At 40.4% G+C, this 26778-nt stretch overlaps 3 protein-coding genes and 1 long non-coding RNA gene across 4 annotated transcripts; 3 read left to right on the forward strand and 1 right to left on the reverse strand.

The window, feature by feature from the left end:
* Positions 1–420: 420 nt before the first annotated feature.
* On the forward strand, positions 421–7471 carry eif4g2a (eukaryotic translation initiation factor 4, gamma 2a). The gene is made up of 20 exons (XM_054771346.1): positions 421–526; positions 665–721; positions 1731–1853; positions 1958–2060; positions 2134–2265; positions 2343–2409; positions 2486–2637; positions 2701–2811; positions 2890–3072; positions 3160–3313; positions 3418–3578; positions 4371–4478; positions 4609–4716; positions 4796–4900; positions 4979–5194; positions 5275–5533; positions 5662–5866; positions 5928–6136; positions 6203–6324; positions 6422–7471. The coding sequence occupies exons 7-20, from the start codon at positions 2554–2556 to the stop codon at positions 6485–6487; spliced, it is 2091 nt and encodes a 696-aa protein (XP_054627321.1). The 5' UTR covers positions 421–526; positions 665–721; positions 1731–1853; positions 1958–2060; positions 2134–2265; positions 2343–2409; positions 2486–2553; the 3' UTR covers positions 6488–7471.
* A 631-nt stretch (positions 7472–8102) lies between these two features.
* Positions 8103–20465, reverse strand: ctr9 (CTR9 homolog, Paf1/RNA polymerase II complex component). Its single transcript, XM_054771343.1, has 23 exons — positions 20317–20465; positions 19500–19598; positions 18979–19218; positions 18785–18902; positions 17991–18080; positions 17659–17915; positions 17473–17580; positions 17157–17393; positions 16623–16841; positions 15132–15315; positions 14979–15067; positions 14711–14896; positions 14186–14273; positions 13963–14111; positions 13776–13892; positions 13550–13695; positions 11808–11879; positions 11112–11247; positions 10876–11031; positions 10595–10743; positions 10413–10506; positions 9792–9904; positions 8103–8683 (listed from the first exon to the last, which is right to left on the reverse strand). Exons 1-23 carry the CDS (start codon positions 20359–20361, stop codon positions 8296–8298), a joined length of 3480 nt encoding a protein of 1159 aa, XP_054627318.1. The 5' UTR covers positions 20362–20465; the 3' UTR covers positions 8103–8295.
* Positions 20466–21162: 697 nt separating this feature from the next.
* LOC129178016 (uncharacterized) lies at positions 21163–22107 on the forward strand. The gene is made up of 3 exons (XR_008569725.1): positions 21163–21278; positions 21814–21902; positions 21987–22107. It is a non-coding gene; the product is annotated as an uncharacterized LOC129178016 (long non-coding RNA).
* A 234-nt stretch (positions 22108–22341) lies between these two features.
* LOC129178516 (uncharacterized) lies at positions 22342–26388 on the forward strand. Its single transcript, XM_054770816.1, has 9 exons — positions 22342–22376; positions 23823–23884; positions 23955–24009; positions 24077–24235; positions 24345–24462; positions 24543–24593; positions 25979–26056; positions 26128–26184; positions 26259–26388. The coding sequence occupies exons 1-9, from the start codon at positions 22342–22344 to the stop codon at positions 26352–26354; spliced, it is 711 nt and encodes a 236-aa protein (XP_054626791.1). The 3' UTR covers positions 26355–26388.
* Positions 26389–26778: the final 390 nt, after the last annotated feature.

Consider the following 26778-nt stretch of genomic DNA (forward strand, 5'->3'; position numbering starts at 1 on the left):
CAAAAGCGGCATTATGAATGTACACGTAAACAGCGCAGTGGTTTTAGCCTTATTGATTTAGTTAAACCTGTTTTTTTTTTAAGATACCGACTTAATTTGACCACTTATTCGATTACATTATTTTTTTGTAATTCATGATTAGATTGTTACGAGGACAAATATTCCAGGTGTACTGTCGTGCATCTTAATTGTTCCGCCACTGTGGCTCTAGCTGATATCCAGATGTAGGTTACAGTATATCACCCTTTCACTTATAGTTGGGATGTAAAAGTGAGAAAGTGGATTGAGATGTTCGCTGTTCACAATGCTAACACCGCGTGCCAGCAGGCCTGTGTGTATTCTCTATGTCTGGCATATGGAGCAGTCATGTGCTGTGGTTAGCATTTATAAGTGATATGTTATGGTCCTCCTACTTCCAGGTTGTTTCTCCCTGCTCCATTCCCAGAACACAATTCTTTTCAAATATTTTTAGCCAAGCCGCCAAAGTGGAGAGTGTTGTTGCACCAGGGGGTCCTTCTCATTTCAGGTATTGATTTGCCTTGACATACAACACATGATTTACTAATGGATATAAGTAGCCCGCATTTACACGTACTGTATATGAATCAGAATGTATACTCTTTCATATTTAGATTGAGCTTTTTCTTTTCTGTTTGCATCACAGAGTAGGGGGAGGAGGTGGGGGTGCACCTCAGCACTTTCCCAAGGCTGAAAGCAAAAGGTGATTTATTTTTTTTTCATTTCCTCATTTTTAAATGTATGTTATTTATAGTCATTTTAATGGCACAGGTATTTCACTACATGTGCTGACCTAAACATGTTCACTATGGAGACTGTATTTTATATATATACAGGTTATATATCTGGCAACCATTTGCCAAGAGAGAAATGTTATCTGGGAAAACTCCTTCAATAAACATCCATCATTTCACACTAGATGATTGAATTACAAACACTTTTGCAATGACTAAAATCTACAGTGGAGCCTCTGCAGGAGTCATTAATCCATTCCAGAAGGTCCGACTCCAACGCAAACATACTCTAACCAAATCAGTTTTTGCCCATAAGAAATTATGTACATCCAATTAATCTGTTCCGGACTCTCAATAATAGTAACACAAAACACTCATAGTTATACCATTGCAGTTTAACACGCAAGAAACAATTTTAAATGCATGTAAATGATGAATGAAATGCATAAATGAACACATAACGCTACTTTTACCTTTTAGTGAAGACTTGGTTGTTGACAAAGACTGCTAGGAAGGCAGCAGCAATTGACAAGCAGAGGTCCACACACTACCTTTTGTGTTTGAGTTATTTCTTGAATTCAATAGTGTGTCTCACCTTTTTTTTTTTTTTTTTTTTTTAGGAAAATGCTGGTATTTGCAACTTTGTTTGGGTCCATTGTGGGTTATTTTGCAGCTGTGATCAATAACTAAATCAGAGGCTTTCGGCGTAACTGTGTTAGTTAGCAAAGAACTACAGTCAACCACAGATGACATCATAGACAGGTGATGAATTTTAGGTGCTTTTCAGTTTTTTGCCATAAACTGAAAAATATGCGAACCAGGGTGTACACTAATCGAGGCTCCACTGTATTTAGTTTTAATGATATACTCTTAACAGCGACATTGCAATCAGATGACGTTGCGACTCCGTGTCATACCTGTGACAAGACTGTTTTGCTGTTAAACTTTTACTACATCACCTTTGTTTTTCCATAACAGCGAGTTCCTGGGGAAACCCCCAGGTTCTGTCGCTCAGAGATGGATACCTTCTCGAAGCACTAGAGAAGCCAGTTTCTCCAGTGAGAAAGGGCAACACGATGCAATCTTCAGAAAAGTGAGAGGGTGAGTTATGGTTAAGAAAGCTTACGTTGACACTGATTGAATCACCGGATTTTGTGATACGCCGATTTGCTGATTAACTGTTTCACTGTCACTCCAATTTCTAGCATACTTAATAAGCTGACACCTGAGAAGTTTGACAAACTGTGCCTGGAGCTCCTCAATGTGGGTGTAGATTCAAAGCTTGTTCTGAAAGGAATCATTTTGTTGGTAGGTGTGCTCTCAAATGACTGACTTCTATTAACTTGTGTGGCACACACTAAGCTGTATTTGTATGCTTTAGATTGTCGACAAAGCCCTTGAAGAACCCAAGTACAGCCAGTTATATGCTCAGCTATGTCTACGCCTGGCAGAAGATGCACCAAACTTTGAAGATCCAGCAACAGAAACTCCTGCAACAAAAAAGCAGAATACAGTAAGTTCAGAACTTTAGAACAAAGCATTGACTGGTATTTTTTTGCCTCCTTGTGTATCCCGAAATTTTTCTTGCAGACCTTCAGGAGACTTCTAATTTCCAAGCTTCAAGATGAGTTTGAAAATCGTGCCAGAAATGTTGAAGGTCTGTAGCTTATATATAGTTACAAGCTTTAAGATGAAATGTAATTTTGTCATGAAGTATTCTTTTCCCTCCGCAGTCTTTGACAAACATGATTGCCCCCTTACTTCTGAGGAGGAGGAACAGCGTGCTATTGCGAAGATTAAAATGCTCGGCAACATCAAATTCATTGGGGAACTTGGGAAACTCCACCTTATTCATGAATCCATCCTTCATAAATGCATCAAAACAGTAGGTTTTATTGTTGCAAAGAATTAATAACAAATTGTTTTTTAACGCTTCTTTTTCTTAAAGCTTCTGGAAAAGAAGAAGAGAGTTCAACTTAAGGATATGGGGGAAGACCTGGAATGCCTCTGTCAGATAATGAAGACAGTTGGCCCTAAACTTGATCATGAAAAGGCTAGGGTATGTTTGTAAGAAGCATTGCAATGATAAAACAGTCCTGTTTTTTGAAATCATGCTTTCACTTTTTTCTTATTGCAGTCCTTGATGAATCAGTACTTCGGTCGCATGCAGGCTTTGACAAGCAACAAAGAATTACCTGCCAGGATTCGCTTCCTGCTGCAGAACACAGTGGAGCTGCGTGAGAACAACTGGGTGCCACGTAAAGCTTATGTTGACAATGGACCAAAGACGATCAATCAAGTTCGTCAGGATGCAGTAAAAGTAACGTATACATTTTTTGAAGGTGCTTTCTATCATTGGTTTATCAGTTTCACTTCAACATGACTTTAAACATATGTCCTTTTGAAGGACCTGGGTGTCTTTATACCACCTCCATCTGATGGCTCGAGGACTGACTTCTTTATGGATAATTCATTCCTGGAGAACCCCTTCCTACAGGGCAGGCTCAGATTTGACAAGGAAACACTCGGTGGGCTGGCTGACATGTTTGGACAAATGCCTGGTATGCAACACGTTTTGATGATGAATACTGCAATACACCACATTATTGGTATAAAGACCTCAAATGTAATGTTTCTTTTTTTGTTTTGGTCATTACTTGTGCAGGAATTGGCATTGGCACAGGTCCAGGAGTTATTCAGGACCACTACTCCCCTACATTGGGGCGCCACCGCTCAAACCCATTTAATGGCCATATTGCAATGAGCAACGGCTCGCATCAGCCTCAGTTCGATGCAGGAAGCAAACCTTATGCCAAGCCAATGCAGGTGATTGTCATACAGGATTTTCCCCTCTTGGTTTTGGACCAGATGTCAGACATTATTAACTACGGTTGGGCATACTTTGAATTTGAACAAGTCCAATTCCTTGTTTTGATTCTCGATTCCAGTGCTTTTAAGAGTGTAAGAGTCAGAAGTTTGCATGGTTTAAATGAGGGCACTAACCAGAGTTGTTTTTGGATGAAATGTCTGAACTTCACAAACTGTTTAGTGTTACACTTTTTTTTTTTTTACTTTACTCTGAATTTTTCACAGGCTATTTTCAACCAGTATATAAATATTAAACCATTCAACTTGAATATAAATGTTCCTTCTACAGAAGTACACTTTCACAAAAGTAAAAAAAAAAAAAAAAAAAAAGTTTACTTTTGAAAAGCTAATGAAAAAACATTTGCACATAGTGTGTGATGCTACAGGTACTTAAACATGCAAAATCAAACAACTTGTCAAAGATTTCTCTATGAAAAGCAAATGTTATCATTCAGCACCAGTATACTTTTTGTTGCCTCAATGTTGGTGTAAGGTGTTTAATCATGTTGCCCCTCTTTTTCATGATATGTTGCACAGAGCCGCTTTTTTTATGATGGAAAGCCACACTTTTAGCCGCTTCATTTGTCTTCGCGGCTATATGTGAAGTGAGCATCGAAACTAGGAATCGAAATAAAAAAAAAAAAATTGTGAACGATCCTGGGAGAATCACAATGTTAATCCATGTTCCATCGATGCTTGAGACTCAGTGCCTAACGCTGTTACGAACTCACTCTGGAAATGTCTTCACAGGGGCAAAATTCACCGGTTTTCAGCCATAAACAGAATGGCTCAGTACAGATGCAGTCGAAGGACATGGGTCCACGCTTTTCCAAGAAGGGAAAGCTTAATGCTGATGAGGTAGTACAGCTGTCTCTAATCTCCATCTTCATGCTACATATTGTACAAGCACATAAAAGCATTTTTTCAGTATGTTTTATATAAAATTGAGCGTGTGGTAGTTGTTTAAAGTTTGTCTTCACCCTTCTAGATCAGCCTGAGGCCAGCTCAGTCATTCATCTTAAACAAAAAAGTGCTAAAGCTGCAGCCACAGATGACTATGATGCCTCCAAGTGCCCAAGGCTCCTTAATGGGACAGGTAATTGTCTAGATATAAAATCAAAAGTTTTTTTCAGCATTACAATATTTCATTTACGCTACTTTTTTTCCTGCTCTAGTCACCACAGCTTGGCCTAAAAACCAACCCTCCACCAATCCAGGAAAAACCTGCAAAGCCCAACAAAAAACTGCCTCTGACTAAAGAAGAGCTGCATAAAATGACGGTAATGTTCTTTCTGGTGCACTCAACCACGATAATGCTCACATGTAATTTAACAACTGTGATAATCCTGGTCTTTTAGGAGACTCTGGTTGCAGATTACATGACCAGCAAGAATATCAGCGAGGCTCTGGCTGCTGTCAAGGAGATGAGGGCTCCTAAACACTTCTTGTCTGAGATGTTGAACAAGATTGTGGTGGATTCGCTCAGTCGCTCAGATGATGATAAGGAACTTGCTAGCACTCTCATTCATGAACTCTGCACAGAGGGCCTTGTCACCAGTGAGAACCTACTACAGGTACAGTGAAGTACAGTTAACACGTGATGCATCAAGAACGCATTCACATTGACGAAAACCAACCATTCTCTTTTGTACAGGCATTTCTTAATGTTCTGGACCAGTGTCCCCAGATAGAAGAAGAAATCCCGCTGGTTAAGTCCTACCTGGCTCAATTTGCAGCTCGGGCCGTTGTCGTTGACTTGATCAGCATTACAGATTTGGCACACCGCCTGGAGAACGGTGCCTGTTTCCCGCTGTTCCTGCTCTGTCTGCAGCAGATGGCAAAGCTCAAGGATCGTGAGTGGCTGACCGATCTGTTTCAGAAGAGCAAGGTCAACATGCAGAAGATGCTACCTGGTATGTTTGGCTTCCTCTTACTGTGAACTTTCCTAATATGAAACCAGTTCTACATGCTTGACAAATCTTTTGGTGGTCTAACAGATGTATCATGGTTCCCTGACAGCAGTTATTCTCATGTTTTGTAGAAATGGACCAGAGCAAGGACAGAATGCTGGAGATCCTGGAGGGCAAAGGCCTTGGCTTTCTGTTCCCACTGATGAAGCTTGAGAAGGAGCTTCTGAAGCAGATTAAAGTGGATCCATCTCCGCAGTCCATCTACAAATGGATCAAAGATAACATCTCTCCCAAACTTCACACCGACAAAGGCTTTATTAACATCCTCACAACCAGGTAGATCAGTGCCTCTGTTTTTACTCGCTCTAACTTGATGTTCATTAGGTCCTTCTGTCAGTTTCCTGCAGTACATTGCCTATGAGATAAACCCTGATGATGATGAAGAACAGCTGGCAGCGCCCAGCAAGGAGCAGCTGGATGAGGAGAAGCAACTGCTGCTGTCCTTCAAACCGGTCATGCAAAAGTTCCTGCATGATCACATTGAGCTGCAAGTCAGTGCGCTTTATGCGCTGCAGGTCCACTGTAACGCTAAACACTTCCCTAAAGGTGACTACTCATTCACATATCATGTCGGAACACACTTTACACAAATGTAACCATCTTTTCTTTCAGGCATGCTCCTGCGCTACTTTGCCTATTTCTACGACATGGAAATAATTGAAGAAGAAGCCTTCCTGACATGGAAAGAAGATGTCACCCAAGAGTATCCCGGAAAAGGAAAAGCCTTGTTTCATGTAAGTTTTCCTGCCATGTGAACACATTTCTAGTTGGGAGTGGTTGGGTTTTTGTTTTGTTTTTTGTTTTTTGGCTGATGTAGTTTTTGATTTGCAGGTGAATCAGTGGCTCACCTGGCTGGAAACTGCAGAGGAGGAAGAGTCTGAGGAGGAAGATTACTAATTCGCTGGTTAAGAATATCCACATGTTGCAGTGTGATTTATTCTTACTACTCGGGAGTCCTTGCCTCAGTCGGCAACACCACCACTGTTACAAATCTTTTAACCAGCATCAACGTTATAATTTTTAAAGAGCTGATTTTTAAAATCAACTTATAGTGTTGTAGGTGATATTTTGGTGGACGTTGCAGTACACTCAGACCACCTGTTTCACATCTGGTTGCAGTCATCAAGTGCTGCCATCACTTCACTTTAAAGCTGTTTACAAATTGAGAACATGCATTGTAAAGAGACTCTCTTTTTAAATGCACTTTGCTGCACATTGTGAGTGGTTGCAATAGTATCATACACTTTTTTTTTTTAATATAAAGAACAATCCTGATTTGCAGTTGTTAGCTGCTATGATTCTTTTTTCTTTTTTTTTTTTTTTTTATTGTGCTTGACAACTGATTTGGAAGCTCCTCTACTTTTCTGATAGTGACAACATGCGGTCATTTTAATCTGTGGCCTTGAGTCACCAGGATCTCTTGTATGCAGCACAAGTTATGTTCGAAAGAGGAGCACCACACAGCTGTTTTTATGTTTAATTACTCTACATAATGCATTGGTTTGCTCTTTAAATGTCTGTATGGGATGTTTATCTTTGATGCTTGTAAAATGACCCATTTTTTTGTACTGGTATTTCTGTGTTTTACTTAAATCAAGCATTGGAGTATGAACTTTGATGTGTTGTACAAGGAATCTGTGTTGCCTTTTTTAATTTATCACTTTTTATGAATATACCTCCTGTATCTGACTATACTTGAAGTGTTTTATCATATTGCGACAGCCAAAGCTTAGTTTCCAGTTTGCCATATCATCAGGTTTTTAAAGTGGTCTTTTTAATCTTCGTGCATGTGATCGCTTGCGCTTTTAGGGTGTCGCTGTAATGTAAACGGTTGAGCGTGCATCTGCAGATCAGCCTTTAATAAAGTTCATTTCATGGTCACGCTTGATAGTCTGGAGTTTGACTTATAAGGCTGAAGTTTAATATATATTTTAACTTGTTTTAATGTGTTGCAAGAGGACCTTGACAAAAACTGTTGTACTTGAATCCAGAAGATCACTTTGAACCTTCAGCTACAGGATGAATCCAGAAGATTAGTTTAACAAGGGCAGTTATTGAAAGGTAAGATACTTTTGCAAAGGACACTCTACTGTACTGAGTTACTTTCGGGTCGGGGAGCGCTTATTTTATGTACTCAGCCGTGCACTTAGACTGGTTTAAAAGGTTACAAATTCCAGATCTTGATGCATGACAACTACATCCTTTTCTCTTAATATTTAAGAGTAGCTGGCCATTTCTGAAGCCATATTCTTACTTTATTTAGCCATAATGTATGGTACACATAAGTGTACCATACAGTACATTATGGCCACTGTTGACATGAACAGTTAGTTCAGCTATGAGAATGGAGTGAAGCATAATACAGCTGAAATTTGAAAGATTTCTCTCCTAGGATGCAAGTATGAAGGTGAAATTTGCAAGCCTTTGTGTTTTTCAGTGAAGTGTCACATTTAAAATGTAGAAACTGGGAAAGAATAGTAACATTGTACACACAAGCCAAATAACATACTGATTGCAAAGTGAATATGTTTAATAGAGTCTGGCTTTAGGGGGAGCTTTCTCACTTAACAAGACAAATGCTGTGACAAAACATGTTTGGAAAAAGACCATTTATGAAAATTAAAAGGATAATACATGATAATGCTGTGCTAAAAAGGCTTATTTTAAGATGAAGTATGGCCATAAATGAAAAAATTCTGTGGGATTTAATCACTATCATCGTCATTGTTGGACGCCTCGGGTTCTGATCCGTTGTCAGAGCGACGAGTAGAACCCTCATTGTCCGACCCCGGCTCAGATTCTCGCTCCGATGCCGCAACGGGTGATCCGGGCCGGGACTCATCTGATGCGGACCTCTTGCTCTCATTGTCGGACTGCTCCGAGTCGGACTGTTGCTGCACCCTCCTCTTCTTCACTGCACGGTCACTGCCAGAATCGTCATCGCCAGAACCCACCGAGCGCTGAGGGCTGGCCGCCTCGCTGGCAGAACGGTTCCCCCCATCGTCTGAGTCACTATCGGATGCGATGCGTTTCCTGTGGTTGCCGCCATCGTCGTCATCATCATCAGATCCGGAACCGCTGTCTCTTTGGTTCCTGAAGAGGAGAAATATGGACTTGTGAGACTTAATAAAGGAAAACTGCACTTCTAAAAAAAAATTTGCCCATCATCCACAATTCTTATGTGAGACATGAACACACATCTTTTCGGTGTTCTAAAGATATAAAAACAGATAAAAAGAGACAGCTCATGACTGCACGTATTGGGACACAACTATGCCACCTAGAAAGACCGCTATTAAAACATCTCCAACAAGGTTTTATGGTTTTATATACATGCTGTGACCATACCATGATAACATGTAATACTTACAGGACTTTGGTCCTTTTAAGCATTACCGGAACTTCCTTCCTGGGCACATTTATTTCATATAGCAACATGGAAATGAACGCTACACCTAGCATTAACTTTTCCAAATTCAGAAATAAAAACACACCAGCAGTAGCAGCAGCTCCAATATGTAGCCTTACCTTTTGGTAGTGGCCTGAGGGATTGCGAGTGCGGCGCTACTGCGCTGCGAGCGAGTGTGTGGTGAAGCTAGTCGCTAGCCGGCTAGTAGCTGCCTGGTGTGGTGTGGCAAGGTGTCAATACGCCAGTAACGTAGTTCGATCGGCGTAACATTGTTAATAACTATGCCAGCTGTAGCTCATTTAATATGCACGTCATATTATATGTAAAAATGAGCGTTGTTGGCGCTTAGTTTTTTTCAAAAGGCTTTACAAGCGGAATAAGTGTATCCTATTACATGCATTCTTAGCTGCATATTTTATACTGTTTTTAGAGCTTTAGAACACACAAACAAGAAAGACATACAATATGTGTTCTCAGCTACGGAGCCGAATATCCGACGTCCAACGTGAAACTAACTTCACCACGGTACATCGCAGACATGTCTGCATGGTGGTGTTGCGTTTTCTTCTTCCTCCAGGTGGCGGGAATCGAGTGGCAACCAGCTTTGAGGCACATTACTGCACCTACCATGTTGGAGTGTGGCTCAGAGTTATGAACGTGATACGGTAACCTAATCGGACCTATCTTGTGGCGGAGGCCGATATTATCCTATCTTCAAAATACAGTGGATCGGATCGGGACATCGCTGGTCAGAAGCTATTCCCACTGTCATGCGACTTCAAAACATCTTACCTGTCTTCTGCTATTTTCAGGCCATCCTCATCTGAAGAGGACTCAGAGGACGAGATGATCGCCTTTGACTTGATCTTTCCTTTGAGGGAAGGTGGAGGACGCTCAAGCTGAGGCTGAAAATGATCAGGATGTCAGAGACATTCATTAAATGGAGAATTTGATCAGCATTTCAACACCAGACAATTCCAATTGTGGGACCTCTGAGATTTACTTAGAATGGTTGAAAAATAGACTTAAAAAAAAAAAAAATATCTAAATTAATTCTAAAACTTTATTTTTTTTTCTTTTGTGACTTTCACTTATTTACATTTTAAAAAAAGTCCCATTCTTGTTATTGTTATTCTAGTGCGGCGTCTAGTACTAACTGCTGCCTGACAGCAAGAGAGTCCCCCACTTTTAACACCTGACTTTGGGGCCCTTTTGTGTGCAATTTGTAAGGTTCATTTCCAGTCAGCTTCATTGACCAAGGTGCTGACCAGATCAGGATTTGGTCCCCACACTACAGTATACTCCTCTGTGATGGGTTAAATGCAATGCACACATTTCACTGCACTTTCTATATGTAACAAATAAAGTACCTTTCCCTTTAAAAGCATGCAAGAAAAAAAACAAAAAAAAAACCTTTTCAATCTTCTTTCGGTCTTTGATTTTGCGCTGCTTCTTGGGTTGAGCTCCTCCTTCCTCATCATCGCTGTCCCTGTCGTCTCTAGAAGCTCTGCAACATGGTAACCACACACTCAGCATTGCTCGTCTTCATCACCACGTAGAAGAAGCCGACCAGTGGGTGACTGTGACCCACTCACCTCTTCTTCTTCTTACGAGACTTCTTCTCTCCGTCCTCATTCTCGTCTTGCTCACTCCCGCTGGCGGCCTTTCTCTTCTTCTTCTTGACCGGCAGCTCTTCGTCCGAGTCGTCATTGACAAACTCGTCCATGTCGCCTCCTTTCTTACGCTGAGAGGAGATGGAGGAGAGGGGACATTAATCACTATGCATTCACACACGTGTGTGTGTCTGTGTGTGTGTGTGTGTGTGTGTGTGTGTGTGTGTGTATGCATGCATGCAGCCGTCAGTGCTGACACTCACACGTCCACCACCGCCTCCTCCTCCCTTCTTCTTCTCCTTGGACACCTCCTTGGAGCCCTCAGCAAAGGTGAGTAGGTTCTTGGTCTTCTCAACAAACAGAGCTCTTTGTTCCAGCAGCTTCTTCTGTTCCTCAGCCTCTCGGCTCCTCTTCTCCTCCTGAGCAGTTTAAAAAGAGCGCAAACGTCAACAACTGTACTGTAGCAGGGCATCTGAAATCAGGGCCACTCATCACGTACCTGCTCTTTCATCATCTGTTGGCGCAGCAGGTCTCTCTCTTGTTCTTGTTTAGCACGAAGCTCCTTCTCCTCTTCATCCTGCTTTCTGGCCCGCGCCACGTGGTACTGAGCCTGACTCAGCAGATCTGAGCATTGTCTGAAAAGTCACACAACGCACACGGTCATGTTATAACACGCACTACCAAAATTGCATTTTGACATTCTCCCAGACAATGACAATGTGTGTCAAATACAGTATATAAAACAATTAAGAACGAGGGGCAATAAACTCAATGCTATGTTCTACTAATATAATATAATACATGTACAGTACAATACTGTACGTATTGCCTTACTGAATGCACAAGTCAACATAGAAATGGTGGCAGAGGATCACACATTATAACTGTTTTTTTGCCACAACTTTATGACCACCTACACAATCCAATGAGATGTATTTAAAAAAATCCATCTTTACAAAGATGATAGAATTTTGATTGAAACTGCAATGGTAATGAAAAACTATATTAGTTTTGGACATGCATAAAAAGTTACACGGAGGAAAAAAACCCCCGGATATTTACATTTGCACAGTTCCGCATGTCCAAATAAGAGTAATTGTGATTATTTCATCTGATAGTTTGTTCACTTCCTGTATTTAAATGTTCTGATTTTCTAATAGGGAGAGAAAAGAATAGAGAATGCGTAACAACACACCTGGCTTCAGAAGCAGCATGTGCAAGGTCGAATCTCATCTTGTCTCCAGCTTTGCTCAAATAACTAAAATACCTAAGAGGGAAGAACAGAGAGATGGAGTTAGCGTCGTGGATGGAGGCTTCATATACACTACTGTCTCATGTTAAATGATTCATACATGGCCACTAGGGATGTCACAACATCTCATGTCTCAAGATCTTGCAGCGTGACAAGATTTGTCATTCAGAAAACAAAAAAAATCTCCCGTGGGCACTAGGCCACAATATATTGCCATGTGCATGCCTGTCTGTTTTCCTCGTCTGCAAAGAATGGTGCAAAAGATTCCCTTAAAATTGTCAGGCATATGAATCATTTTAAAAATGCAAAAAAACAATGAAAAATAGGTTTCATTTATATCACTAAAACAACGTCTTACTACTTTTTTCTGTCATGTCCACCTAGAAAATGACTACAGTCGCATTATCTCGGTTTGATTATCGCTCAGTCTCATATCACGTTTTTTCAGAAATTATTTAATAAATGATCGCTGTTTTGTGGTAGACTATAGTCTATTATTATTATTATTAGGTGTGTAGGTGTGAGATTTTAACATTACTTAAAAAAAAAAAAGTACAATGAAAAATACAGAATTATAAATAAAAGTATATGATAATATATCGCAATCTACTAATTTAATTTCTGCTACGTTACACTTTTCTGCACTGCTACCGGCATCGCCTCCACCCACCGAGACAAAAAGACTGTATGACTCATGAAAGGGCTCATGCCGTTCATGCCGTTTTTCTATAGAACAAACGGCCAAGGTGCTGACACCAATGCACAGAGTGAAACCTCTTTCTATTTGGAGGCGAGAGGCGAGGAAAACAGACACGCACGCTCATGGCAATATATTAAGGTCGGCAAAATTACCAAGTTCATTTTCATTTATTGTGTGATTAATGAATTATTATCGACCCAGGCCTAGTGCCCACGAGACCTTTTTTTTCTGAACAAGAATTCTTGTCACGTTTAAATCTCGCAAGATCTTCTGACACCCTTAATTATTAGTCAAAACATATTGAAATACAAGTGGTATGTATTATTCTGGTCACTCGGTGTAAGTACACAAAGCATTGAAATATTACCTTAGACTACATAACTTCAGTGCTGCTCAAACAGTGTGGCGTTTCTCAATAGTATTTCAAAATGGGGGGGCATGAAAACATTTCGGTCCCCCATTGTTGGGCATGACAGAAAATAAATGAGAACCACTGCATTACCTTAACACTGCATAAAGTCAGCCATTGCATGTCTGACCCAATAGAGTGGAAAAAAGTTCTCTTGCGCAATGTGGTGTAAAAAAATTAATAATAGGAGTGTAAGGGTGACTATAGGGGTGTTCTTTCATGGCCACAGAGCTCTACTAATGTTAAAAAAGCGCATTTACAAAGTCCAAAACAGGTTTTCTATGGTCTAACTACGAAAATATTCCATTTAACAATGAATTTATATCGTGGAAATTCATTTATCGCAGTCGGGTCTGCTATAACTGCTATAAAAGAGGGATGACTGCATACAAAAAACTGAAGTATTATTTTTAGTCAAAATTTGTTTAACTGTAAATCCTCAGAATAGGTTTAAAATAAAAGAGAAAAAAATACAAGATCTTGTATGTAATGTAAACACTTTCAAGTCTTCGAGTAAAACGGAGTTGATACAAAAGCACAAAACAGTCACTTTAGTACAAAAATGACCGGTGCTACCTGTGAGCCAGTTCCAGCTCTTTGACGGCACTGAGAACAGCCTTGAGGTTGCTTTTCTCATCTTTCAGCACCAGAGTGGCAAGCCGCTGAAGCACCAGGGCCACGTTGAACATCAGCACAGTGTCGCTGGGCGCCACGTGGCGTGCCTGATTGCAAGCACACCAAAAAAAAAAGTTTGAATCCTTCGAGGTAAGAAGCTCAGCTTGAGGAATAAAAATGATTTCACCTTGAGTAGCATCTGCTTGCACTCCTGAAGTTTCCCGCATTTGAAGAGTGCTCGTGCCAAGTAGAGCAGGACCTCTGTGTTCTGGTGTTTGTAAAACTTCTTCAAGCAGTTCTCATACTGCACAGCAGAAAGGCACTCAAAGAAACGCACAGACACAACGGTTGTTTACTACAAAGGGGCCTCTTACCATCTGCACAGCACTGATGTACTGCTTCTGCTCCACGTAAATGTGCGCCAGGTTTAACCACACGTCGCTAATGTCTGCTGTGGCCTCCCTCACCTGGGCAAACACATCCCGGGCTTCTCTGAAGTAGCCCTTATGGGCCAGGACGGCACCTGGACACAGAGTGTTTTCTCTTTAGTCTCACTTCCACAACTATGACGTTTTAATGTCAGAATAGAAGCCACACCGATGCCATTCGCTGCGTAAAGGTTCTTTGCGTCATTCCGCAGGACTTGTTTGTATATGGCCAAGGCGCGATCCTGGTGTCTCTTTTCCTGTTAAGAAGGCAAAGGCCAGACATGCTTACACAGACATTCTGACACCTCCTACATATGCCTGACGACTGACAAAGTCCCCCTCTTGTAATGCCAAAACCATACTAACCCCAATAGAAAACCCATTGTTTTCCCTAGAATCTTATATTTGAGGTCTAGAAATGTATACATGCAAACCAGCAGGTGGCACTGCTGTTTTATTGCAATCTACCAGTTATTTCATTGACAGTGAACATGTTGAGAAAAAAAAATAGATCTGTACTATTCTTGTCTTATTTTTTTTCCTAAAAATATAAAAATGTCTTGTCTTGAAAAAGAGGGATCGTCTTACATTCAGGGTTTGTATAGGGTCTTTTGTGCATATTATTGCTGGATAACAAATTAAACTCCAATGAAAACAAAAATGAGATAAACATTAAGGCTTTTTGTGTCTGCACCTTCTCTCTGTCTCTGGTCGGCTGGTGGAGGGTCTGTAGCCACACATTGCCCAAAGCCAACATGGAGTAGGTGTCGTTCTGCGTGGACGGCTGTTTCAGAATACGCTCAAACTTCTTTTGACCCGGACCCCACTCCTGTTTGGCCAAGTGAAGGTTCCCTATGAGGGACCAGGCGTCTGGATGATCCTGCACCAAACAACAACAGAGAGTGCTGAAGCGAAGAGAGTCTGGAATGACACCAATAAGTTATGTGTTCGGAGAAAAATACCTGATTAATTTGCAGGGCCTCTTTGAACCAGTCAGAAGCTTCGTAGAAATTGCCTTTGTCGCGTGCCATTGCACCCAGACGCAAATAGCCTGTGAAACCAAGAACAATTCATGGTACGCTGCATGATGTACAGTTACTGTTTGGCATGCTTACAGTCCACATAGTTAGGATGCTCTCTCAGGATGTTCTTGTAGAGCTTCTCTGCCTCGTGGAATTCACACATGGCCTCATACAGACGAGCCAGATTGTAGGAGGTGGTTACAGAAATGGCGTTGTAATAGTGCTCGTCATGTTCGCCCTCAGCTTTGGCCCGATCCAGAGATGCAAGGAAGTATTTCTGGAAGAAGAAAAAAATAACAAAAAATAGACAACTGACCCATGAAACACATGTTGACGTTCCAAACCTACAACTGAAGGAATACATTCACAGAGCACAACATTCAAGCAATAAATAGGCGTATCATATTCCCTCAAAAGTGGCCTCTGCTCTAGTAGAAGCCACACCTCAATTAACCCTAATATTCACCTCAAATATTACTCACACATTTCACCATGGATATTTTTCTCCAGAAAATTATTTACAGAAAATCCTTCACCAAGTTTTTGTGTCAGGCACTTATTTGTTGAGTACGTAAATATCCATTTGATGATGAAGCCCTGACCTGTTCTCTAGCGCCGCCATCAGGCCAAATTTTTTAATTAGAATGTGTTCATCTTGAAAAGTTTTCTTGTCAAAATAACACTACAACATTTATGACCAGTGTATGAACACTATTGACTGATATGACCTTTCCCGCAGTGCCACAATCAGGTCAAACTTTCAGTTTTAGAGTTGTTTAATTTGAGTGTGAGGGGGTTTTCCACTTATCTAAGGTCAGGTCATAGGGGCGTGGGGTTCCATGGCAAGCGTCTAGTGGCCGGACCTGAACCCAGGAGGCCCAGCTGGGCACAGCCCAAAGAAGTAAAGTGTTGTGCATCGTCTCGTCTCGGGAACTGAGTGTCTCTGACACCCCTCGTAATTTGACATTTTTATTTTCTTTACAAAACAGTCAATAATTAACAATATAACAATATAACAATAATTGTTATATTTCAAATAAAAATGTATAATATAAAAATTATTTGGCAATTACCAATTTTGTTAATTTAAGGCAGCTGTGGAATAAATCCTACAGTGTGGTGGTCTAATAAATTTGTTAAGCACTGTATACAGTATGTAAATTAATATGAATATTATTATAAAATTGCATTTTACAAAAAAGGCCTCATCTCCATTACACACTTTGAAGCTAATAAATGCCTACTCTCTGCAGTTGAGTTAAACACCACAGACAGTATTTGAGTAAATCCACCCTTTTTGTGGTTGAGCTATTGTTGTTAATGTGACTATTCAAAATTGACTGTCAAGTTCCCGGTTTACAAACCCACCATGCATGAGGTGCTATGGCGGCAAATGTATTTATATATTTATTGTGGACAAAGATTTTTTTTAAACCTTGTATTTGTATGTGTGCCCATGTATATTGGATGAAATATAGGCAGACGTCTAGATTCAGATAACAACTAATCAACTATCATTCCAGTTGCGCATCAGCCCATCATCTGGTCAACAATCTATGGTTTGTTGCCATCTACAGTATGTACCTTGGCCTCTTCCAAGTTGCCCAGTCTGAAATGAAGAGCACCCAGGTTGTTGAGGATCTCGGGTGGGACATCAGCCTGCACCTTCTCCTGCAGGATGCGTGTAGCTGTGCCGTATGCAGATAGCGCTCCTTGGATGTCAGTCTGCTCCAGGATCTGAGCCAGCTCGATCCAGGCCTCAACATCATCAGGGTACTGCTCTGTTACCTTCTTCAAATGACCCTAGAAAGCAAAGATGAGGATTCTTTATAATAACATCTAACGGATTAGGAACAGGTTTGTGAAGGGCCTTGCATTCAAAACAGTAAGAAGCCAAGTGGCACCATACACATAACCATTTGTTACCAAAGGTAAAACAGTGTTTTGTTGTTTTTGCATCTTAATTTCACCAGCAGTTAATTATGTTTACATTTGTATGACAGTGACGAATTTAAAATGTTTTGATGGAAACAGATTGCCCCTGAAATATATTATCTCAGGAGGTGCCACTGTACAATGAAATGGATAAGAGAATAGCAGAGGGTATGAGACACATACTTTGGCAATGTCTCGCTTTTCCTGGTCCTCAGATGTTGCATATAGGGAGCCCAGAATTTTGATTGTCTCATAGTTGTTGGGGTAGGCCTTTAACACCTTTTCAAAGCACTGTGCTGCATTTTCTTTGTCTCTTCGATAAACGTACATCTGTCCCAGGCCAAAGAAGGGCAACACAAATGTAGATGAGGCAAACTGAGTGGCCTGGTAGTAATACTGAAAGGCTTGGTCATAGTCCTCCTGATGAAAGAGAAGGGGAAATTATATGACAAGACCGTAAATAAGAGAGAAGCTACTTAAGGATAACTTTGGCTGTTACCTGCACATGAAAAGAGCGAGCCAGCTGATAGCAGCTCTCGGCCTGCATGGCCTCTACTTCTGTGTTGTGGAAAGCATGCAGAGCCAAATGCTGAACTTTACTGTAGTCCTGAAAGCACACAACAGAAAATATTGCGAGGAATGGTTAAAACAAAGACAAGAGAGAGCTTTCAATGCCAGTGGTTACCTTTTTGAAGAAGAAGTGGTTGGCGAGGTGGTTGAGCACCATGGGGTTGCTTGGGTCGATGGTGTAGGCACGTGACAAGAGCTGGACTCCATTCTTGATGGAGTCGGCCTCCTTGTTGTTGAGCTCCAGCACGGCCAAGCCGACAAGGGCTCCCACACATTTGGAATTGAGTTCAAGGGCGCGGCCAAAGGCCAAGCGAGCTTTCTCCAGTTTGTTGAGTTTAACAAAGCAGTGGCCCATTCCCAGCCTTACTTCAGCTACAAGATATGACACATGATATAATTTGTTCTTATACTGGAATATGTGAATGTGTTAAAAAAAAAAAAGTTTACCTGGACAGCCAGGGTTTGTACGTAGAGCCTTTTTGTAGTATGCCAGTGCACCTCTGTAATCTTTTTTATTGAAGGAAATACAAGCCTTACCTGTTAAACAACACAAGGGGGTGTTAATTCAGTGAAACAGCGCTCTTTATTTTATCTAAGATATAGTGAGGCTTGGCTGATCATCATCCTTTTGTTATGCTGCCAAGGACTTTTCCAGTCTATTTTTTCTTTTTAATATGCGCATCTTTACTGCATTATATACTCTATTGACTAGAATATAAGACAACTATATAAAGAAAATAATTATTAAGAAAATACTTTTTTTTTTAAATAATGTTTCTAAAGTTAGTGAAATACAAACTGGTAGGTGTTTAATGGTTTTGCTGCTTGACAGTTGGTTGAAGACTCTGCTCCGCAGGTGCATCTCTCCAAGTCACTGGTGTGTGTGTGTGTGTGTGTGTGTGTGCGCGTGTGTGTGTGTGCGTGTGTGTGTGTGGCAGGAAGAAAATCCTTGACTAGCTTGGTGACAAGTCGTTTGATGACAACTGTTGGTTTGTATGTACTGTATAAATCTCTAGAACTCAGATATAAGACAACCTCTTTTTTGAGGGTAAAAATACATCTTATATGTGAGTCAATATGGTAGTACTACTAGGATTTGTATCATAACAGTGTGTGCTTTGTTTTCTCATTCCACTATCCTTTGTAGTCTGTCTTAAGCCAACTGGTTGGTTCCACAAAAAGTGTGGTGGACAAGTGCTCAACAAATCACATTTAAGAGCATTTTCTTTGTTTCTACTTGCCAAGTAGAGCAGGGATATTATTGGTGGACTGGTTCAGGACAAAGTGAAACTGAGCGTCAGCCTGGTCCATCTTGTCTCCTTCCAGAAGGCAGAAACAAGCTCTTCCCAGCAAATGGTTCTGAATAAACAAGACAGGTTGAATTCAACCCGTTTTCCCCTCTTTTGAATCATCTGCTCTGTGCTCCTGTTCTCACCTGATCGTACATGATGATCTTGTCCGCCATAGTGTACAAGAGCGTGGCCTGCGTGATGAGCTCTTTCTTGGCATCTTTGTTTTTCTCTTTGCGTGCCTGCTGCACGTAGTAAGCTGCCAGTGTATCCAGACAGGTCATCTGGTCCTTCTCGTGGTCTCTGTAGTCCAGGTTTCCATCGATACGAGCCGCCTCTAAAAGTTTGACAAAGTCCTCTGTTTTGCCCTGCTTGTAGTACTCCAGCTGGAAAACCAAGAAAGGGTTGTGTTATTATCAGGATATTATTGGGATAGTGTAACTATTTCACAATGGAAACGATTTGTAATACATCTCACATTAGGATTTGTTTATGTCATTGCATTGCATAGCAGAACTACCTGTTTTACTGTGCATATGACAATAAAACTCTTGAATCAACATGAAAAACTAAACTATTTTTTTGACAAACCATACAGCTTGTTTGCTGCACTGCTTCGCTTGGGGAACTTTATCCTACAGTGCAGTACAGTGCAGTATAGACTTACAGCCAAAGCAATCCATATGTGCAGCTGCGTGTGTTCTTGCTTCAGGATACTGATGACTTCATCACCTTCAGGGAGCTGGTCAAAGTCAAGCTCAATAACCTGCAGGTTAAAATTAGTAAATGTTATGAGCAAAGTTGTGCGCCATGATAATATATGCTCATGGCAACCACATGATATTGCATAAACTCTAAGTGTATTATTCTAAAGAGTGTACTATACACTACATCCTTTTCTTAAGTTAACACATGAAAAAAAAACAGTCTGCACTAAATCAAGACATTCATGAAGGCAATGGTGCACAAAGATGCAGGAGTACTGTTAAAGATGAGTTTTATTTAAAGGTTTCGACCAATTCACTAGAGCAAAATACACGCTCACTATACCCTCATTTTAGGTAACCTACATAAATTAAGCAAATGCAATCCAACAACCGTGTAAAGTACTTCTGCGTTTGCAAAGATAATAACGCGATCAGGGAGGCAATGCCATAACAATTTGTTTGTTATCGTGGTTGTAGTTAGCATTGGTGTGGAAAGCTACGTACGGAATACTGTAAAGTATTTCTAACATTTAGTTGACCTTTCTTTGGCGACTAACAGAAAAAAATGAATTGAGCTTGAGTGAAATCTCAAGTTACACTAGCATTTTCCAGTGCTATAATTTGTCAATGTACACTGAAGTTATAATAGTACTTGGACATGCACTAGTCAATTTATGCGACGAAGCACTTGTTCTGGTGTTAGCACTAACTAGCACACATGGCTAGCAACATGGAAACCAAATTAGCGAATGGCCATACAAATTAGACAACTTTTACCTCATCTGTGTCCCGCAGAGGGATCTCGATGGACCCCCGAGACATTCTGGCAGAGGAAAACAACAAATATAGTTACATATAATGAACAATTAATCCAGTGTAGGCAAGATGCTTAACGGCGAGTTATTTGAAACCGGAAGTCAGCGTGCGGATTGTGCAACCAAATTTGTGCCCGGGCGGAAAAGCCTACTTTGTTAAATTTTTCAAACGACAATTATTAAAAGCAAATGGCAACACATAACATATAATAACCGCTTCTAATTCCGTTTAAAAAAACAACTTCAATGAGAGGGAAATCTTGTGTTATTGTTTTTGTCAGTGAAGAAGAGATGCTTGGCAGTTACAAAGCATGATTGTCCAACCAAAGTTGTATTTTATTTTATTTGTTTACATGTTATTAAAATTACCTTTTAACCAATATTGATAGCATATGCTAACCTAACCGGTTCTGGTGTTCTTATATGTTTTTGGTAAATATGATTTGTTTGCTCAAAATCTTTTCCTTGAGTTTTATTGAGATTATAATCATAATCAAAAGACTAAAAGCAAACATTACAAACTCATTCAATGATCTTAATAATGTCCAACTAAAAAGTATCGGTATCAGTATCGGTTATTCTGGCCATGTATTTACTTGGTATTGATACCAAAATGTGTAGTATTGCCCAACTCTAGTGTACTGAATACTTAGAATTAATAATAATGAGTTATACCAGTTTTCACTGCTTTTAATAGAAATTGAAACAAATTTAGTGTATCATCAGACAATCGTTTTGCCAGGAGTCAGGTTAGGTAAGGGGGGCTTCTGGGGAGTCAGCTGGTTTTGATGTGAAGTGCAAACAAGAACAAGAGCATCTTGAAGGCTTCATGCGTGGATCAGAGGACAAGCACAAATATCTATGAATATAATATATCACCACAATATGACATCTCCTTTCAGAAGAACTGCCCTGGATTGAGAAGTAAGAATTATTATCACTGAATTATCTTTTAAATGTGATGAGCTGCTTATTAATCATAAGCTGGTAGAATTGTAGGAAGCATGGTTATTGCATATTCAGCTCTACAATACCTCACCTGTTTGTAAAAGATAATCCACAATATTATTGTTGTTACTGTGTGTCCTCCCTACTTATATTTTTGAAAATATATAATATATACAGTATATATATATACGGTATATTTATATACATATTTGCAAATATGCAAATTGTGTTTTTGTCTTATATTATTTCTATTTTATTATATTTTATTCATATTGCATTGCATTTTATTCTGAGTTTTTCTTATTTTTCTTCTGCAATTGAGGTCCTGCAATCAAACAGTTTCCCTTGTGGATCAATAAAGTCTGTCTAAGTCTAAGTCTAAGATTACAGAACTGTCCTTGTGCATTGCTTTTTATGAAATATATTTGCATCACATACTATTGTTAGATGCTGATCCCAACAATATCACGTTTTCTGGCTGAAATTATGATGTTTTTATACTTTATTTCAGAGACAGTTCATGTAGAAATGCAACACTCTATCGGTCCCTTTGCTGGCAGGGAATCCAGCATATAGGCACAATGTCAGACAGCAATGAAGGTAAGAGATGATGAATGATTTGCCAGATCTGCTCCTATGTGTGCAAAGACATACTTTAATACACAAAAACATGTTAATGTTTAGTGTGGGAGTCTCACGACTGTGGAAACCTGCACGGACTGAAGGATTCACAGAACTCTAGTGGGTTCTCTGAACATGAACTCATTGACATCATGTATAATGCATGCAACAACTCTAACACAGGTAGGTTCGCTTGGCACTTGGAAGTAGTCCCTAATACAAAGTGTGCATCATATACTGTACTGAGGATCCATTTTGTCTTTCACCATTAGGGGAGGTGTTGGCGTCATCCATCTTACAGTACCTGCAGAAGGTTACCTCTCAGAGTCCAGAGCAGGGTGGTCTGACATCACTGCAGCATTTGCTGGATCCAGAATGTCAAGACCCCATTGTGAGCAGAGAGATGTTCCACCTGACTATGAAGGAATGGATTGCTCAGTGCAGCCAGGAGAGGTAATAACAGCAATTAGAGATGTCATGTGGTGTTTTTTAATTTGCATACTGATAATAAGTAGGTACCCTCCAGTACTGGAAGGTATATGGTAGCTTTCCCAACCGGTCTACATGTGCTTTGGACTTGGAAAAGGTGGGGGGTACTCCGGGAGTATGGGATTGGTGGCACGCTACTATGTGCCATTCGGCCCTTGTACAACCAGAACAGGAGCCTGGTTTGCATTGCCAGCAGTTGCGGTGAATGTTGGCCTCTGCCAAGGTTGCCCTTTGTCACTGATTCTGTTCCTAATTTTTATGGACAGAATTTCTAGGCTCAGCCAAGGCATCGAGGGAGTCCAGTTTGGGAGCATTAGGATTTCGTCTCTGCTGTTCGCAGACGATGTGGTCCTGATTGACAGGATGTTCAGCGTTTACTGGGGCGGTTTTCTGCCTGCTACCATGTGGCCAATAGCACAGGAGCCTGACTGCAAACACTAAAAGACTGAAAGACAGCTTTAAGCCTTTTTTCTTGCAGGCCTTTCTACCATCTTAAAATATTGTCCCAGGCTAGTCAGGAACGATAACCTGCATGTGACTGCGTGTGAACCTGCATATGACAAATAAACAAATCTTAATCTTAATCTGTGAAGTGATTTGCATAAAATGGAATACATTTCTTCCTTGTAAACAGCCAAATATTGGCAAAAGTTTGTTGAAAGATCACACTAAAAGCTAGTCTAGGTCAATGTATGGGAAAGTTTTGACCAAAGCAATATACTGTATATCAGAAAATACAGAATTTCCCAAGTAACCCATTATAGAACACTGGTTGAAATACTTCAACATAGAAATTCCAAATATTATTTTACTATATATATTTTTTTTACAATGGGAACTTATTCAAAATGTTTACACATTACATTTTCATATTTAGGTCACACTTTACAATAAGGTACACAAAAATACAGTAGTTACTGAAGAACTAATGCAGAACTACTAAGGAACTAATGACTAAGGCACAGACATTTAGACTAGTTTCTGAGGAACTAATTAGGAACTAATGAGGAACTAATGTGTAAAGTGGTTACTGAGGAACTAATGAAGAACTAATGAATAACAAATGAGTAGTGGTTAGGGTTAGGTAGATTAGGTAGGCTGCGGTTGTGGACCTGTCCGCTAACCACCGGGGCTCACTCGGGGGTGGCAATAATTGCACATTTTTACAGTTTGAGGGTTTTTTAACAGTACAAAGCAACAGTTTTGAAGTAAACAACACTACAAATATTTATTGCTGGAATCAAATCTAAACAGTAATTGATGTGCACATGGGCATGACGGCATATCAGCAAAAATCCATGTTTTCATGAGGCATCTATTATGATTAAAATATGTAAGTGTTTGTAAGTGTCTCCAAGTGTGTGTTAGTTTTTGGATCGACAAGAACTCATGACTCCTCCTGCTGTTCAGTGCCGATGTGGACAGTGCCGGTGAAGCATCTTATCCAGACTCTTCAGTAGTACCTGTGAATGGTATACCATCACTTTTTTCTTTTACTAGATTGTTATCAGACAAACTGCTAATCACCTAATCCTCTTTCAGGACTTGAATTCTCATGCTCCAAGACCAAGACCGCCGACAGCCAACAGTGTGCCTGGTTAGTGGATTTGTCACTCTTCATTCTGTCCAACTTCAGCACTAACTGTTATTCTGGTCTCACTCAGTGATGGAAAAGACCTATCAGCAGCAGTGTCAGAGCTGAAACAATCTCACCGCAAGCTGAGCGAGCAAAACAGCAGCCTGCTGAGGACGGTGGCTCAGTGTGAAGATGTCAACCTGCAGCTCACTCTGGAGATCACTGAGCTGCGGGCAAAGCTGGCCAGGTGAAAGGTCTACTCATTATCTTCCCTAGTTGCACTAGTTGTGGGAAGTGTGTTTCCATCGTAAATAATGGAAACATAAAACCTTAATTTAAGAACGTTTTAACATTAGTTCCCAGCGGTCAGCCGTTCGAGCCCGATCCATAACAGAGGAACTGGAGGAGACCCGTCTAGCATTTAAAGAGGCTCAGGAAAGAGCCAATCGTTCCCAAGCCAGCTGCACGAAGCTGGTATTTCACACATTTAAGGCACATACTCTGTTAAGTGACTGATTAGAAGTAGTAAAATGAGTCTTTTTGGTCCATTACAGAGCAATGAGGTTGAATGCCTGAAGGTTCACATAAGGAGGCTTGACGACAAGGTAATATAGTCAGTTTTAATTCTTGTCATCAGCCATAAACGCTTGTGTCATAGCCAAACAATCCTCATATTTTGCTTTTTGGCTTCTCTTTTTTAAGCTTTTTCTTCCTACTCCTTTTTGGATATGTTGAATCGTGACCAAATTAAGACCATGACCAGTCTTAGCCAATCAGAAGCCAGGAGTAAGTCATTCCAGGAAGTTACAGCATCAGCACTGGCGAACTGTTAAAGCTGCTTGTTGTCACGGATAGTCTTCTGCCAAGAAGGCGCTAACTTTTGAACATACTACATGCATTAAATAAATTACGCCTCACGTAATATACCCTCACATTAGTTACTGTATGTTATGCTATCAGCTAAAGCTAGGGATTTGGCAAAGTTTAGCCAGTAACGTTGGCTATCATTGACTGAATAACCAATCATGACAACAGCATGACGGCAAATTGTTAATTGCTTTGCTGAGACTGCTTTTGTGTGAGTGCGTGCTACGGACCTGTACGTACCAGGGAGTGGCGAGTGACCAATTATCTTATTCGGGCTGAATAAAAATTTGGGCCAGTTTTTATGTAGTTTTGTATTTAAACAATATTTTTTTGTTCAATCTGCTCTCTTTGGTAACATATGCTAGCCAGTGGTGATGTTGTTATATTTTTGGATTGGAAAAAATTCCATCATGAGCCGGTGATAGAGCCGCACGGTGGCCTAGTGGTTAGCGTGTCAGTCAGTAGGTCAGTCAGTCAGTAGATCAGTCAGGAGATCGGGAAGATCTGGGTTCGAATCTCTGTTGGAGTTTGCATGTTTTCGCCAGATGCTCCAGTTTCCACATTAAAAAAAAAAAAAAAATGTTAGGTTAATTGGCGACTCTAAATGGTTGTTTTTCTATATGTGCCCTGCGATTGACTGGCGACCAGTCCAGTGCACCCATCCTCTCGCCCAGCATACCCGCAAACCTAGTGAGGATAAGCGGCATAGAAGATGGACGGAGCCGGTGACATCCTACAGCTTTAAAAGAGTGGCATAACACCTGAAATAAAACATGAAGTTATATAGAATTTCAGTTGAAAAGGTGACCCCAAAAATCCCTGTTTTCAGTCAGCTTGACCACCTTGCATGTGGATGAAATGCACGAAAAGATGTACATTTGCCAGCTTGCCCTACCTCTCCTGTGTCGGCCAGTCAGCTCCTTACCTGCCCTTGTGTTCTACCAGCTGTGTCTTCTGTATGATGAGCTTAGCTTAGTTTGTTCCTGCCTGGAATATCTTGAGTCGTGCCTTCATTTGTGGCTCCTTTTAGGTCCATCTTCTCACACTATTCCCTCCGCAAACAAGAAACCTAGTATAAAGTCAATCAGATGTTGCCTGTAAGAAAACATTTGCATCTCCGCAGAATGAAAAACTGGCGTTTGAAAAGACATGTTCTGAAGATGGCATGAACAAACTACGAAAGGCCAATGCTGAGTTAAGGGTAGGAACATACAATATCAATTAAACGCTGTTAAATGTTAGTGTTAATGTTAAGCACTCAAGTATTCACAGGCTGAACTTCAAGAAACTCTCGTCATGTTGACTCTGAAGGACAGAGAACTCACAAAGGTTGGTTCATGCGACAATTTACCATTAAAACCTGTTGAATCTCATTACTCATCTTAGATTATGTTCCTGTGTAGAAAGATATTGTTATGGATAAGATGAAGAACTCCCACTTGGAGAATCACAACATCATTGAGGTTTGTTTCACATGCTTCCACTGCCTCTGCAAATAAATAATACATATTAAAATTATTTTGCCTTTCTTTTACGTGGTGTCATGTTCCAGGGTGTGCAGGCAGAGCTGATGAGGTTACATGAACATTCCCATCAAATTCTGTTGAGGTATTTTGTATCGTAATATACATTTCCTAGAAACTGCATGGTCAAATTGACAGTTTTCAGACATTTGGTGCGTTTACTGATAGATGCTAACTGATTGGGAACTATAATACTGGTTGACACATGCATCATATTAAAACTGTCCCAAAATATAATAATATAGTAATGTAAATATGCCAGCTCGGGGCTGTTAACGGCATGGGGATGATATCAGAGTGCCAGAGTGATATGAGACTGCTGTTAGGCCATGCCATGATGGCTTGCTTTTCTCTCCTTTAATTTGCCTTTGCACAATATAATACAGCATACTGTACAACA

The sequence above is a fragment of the Dunckerocampus dactyliophorus genome, chromosome 3 (assembly GCF_027744805.1).
Source record: "Dunckerocampus dactyliophorus isolate RoL2022-P2 chromosome 3, RoL_Ddac_1.1, whole genome shotgun sequence".
NCBI classification, from domain to species: Eukaryota; Metazoa; Chordata; class Actinopteri; order Syngnathiformes; family Syngnathidae; genus Dunckerocampus; species Dunckerocampus dactyliophorus.

Excerpts from the sequence above, each read along its gene's own strand:
- eif4g2a (XM_054771346.1), top strand. The coding sequence starts at position 2,554 with ATGCTCGGCAACATCAAATTCATTGGGGAACTTGGGAAACTCCACCTT. Across the intron at positions 3,073-3,159 it reads TTCGTCAGGATGCAGTAAAA|GACCTGGGTGTCTTTATACC; the intron begins GTAACGTATACA and ends GTCCTTTTGAAG. Across the intron at positions 3,579-4,370 it reads CTTATGCCAAGCCAATGCAG|GGGCAAAATTCACCGGTTTT; the intron begins GTGATTGTCATA and ends ATGTCTTCACAG.
- ctr9 (XM_054771343.1), bottom strand. The coding sequence starts at position 20,361 with ATGTCTCGGGGGTCCATCGAGATCCCTCTGCGGGACACAGATGAG. Across the intron at positions 19,599-20,316 it reads CTCTGCGGGACACAGATGAG|GTTATTGAGCTTGACTTTGA; the intron begins GTAAAAGTTGTC and ends TTTAACCTGCAG. Across the intron at positions 10,507-10,594 it reads TCTCGTAAGAAGAAGAAGAG|AGCTTCTAGAGACGACAGGG; the intron begins GTGAGTGGGTCA and ends ACCATGTTGCAG.
- LOC129178516 (XM_054770816.1), top strand. The coding sequence starts at position 22,342 with ATGAAGGAATGGATTGCTCAGTGCAGCCAGGAGAG. Across the intron at positions 24,463-24,542 it reads AAGCCAGCTGCACGAAGCTG|AGCAATGAGGTTGAATGCCT; the intron begins GTATTTCACACA and ends GGTCCATTACAG. Across the intron at positions 26,185-26,258 it reads AGGACAGAGAACTCACAAAG|AAAGATATTGTTATGGATAA; the intron begins GTTGGTTCATGC and ends GTTCCTGTGTAG.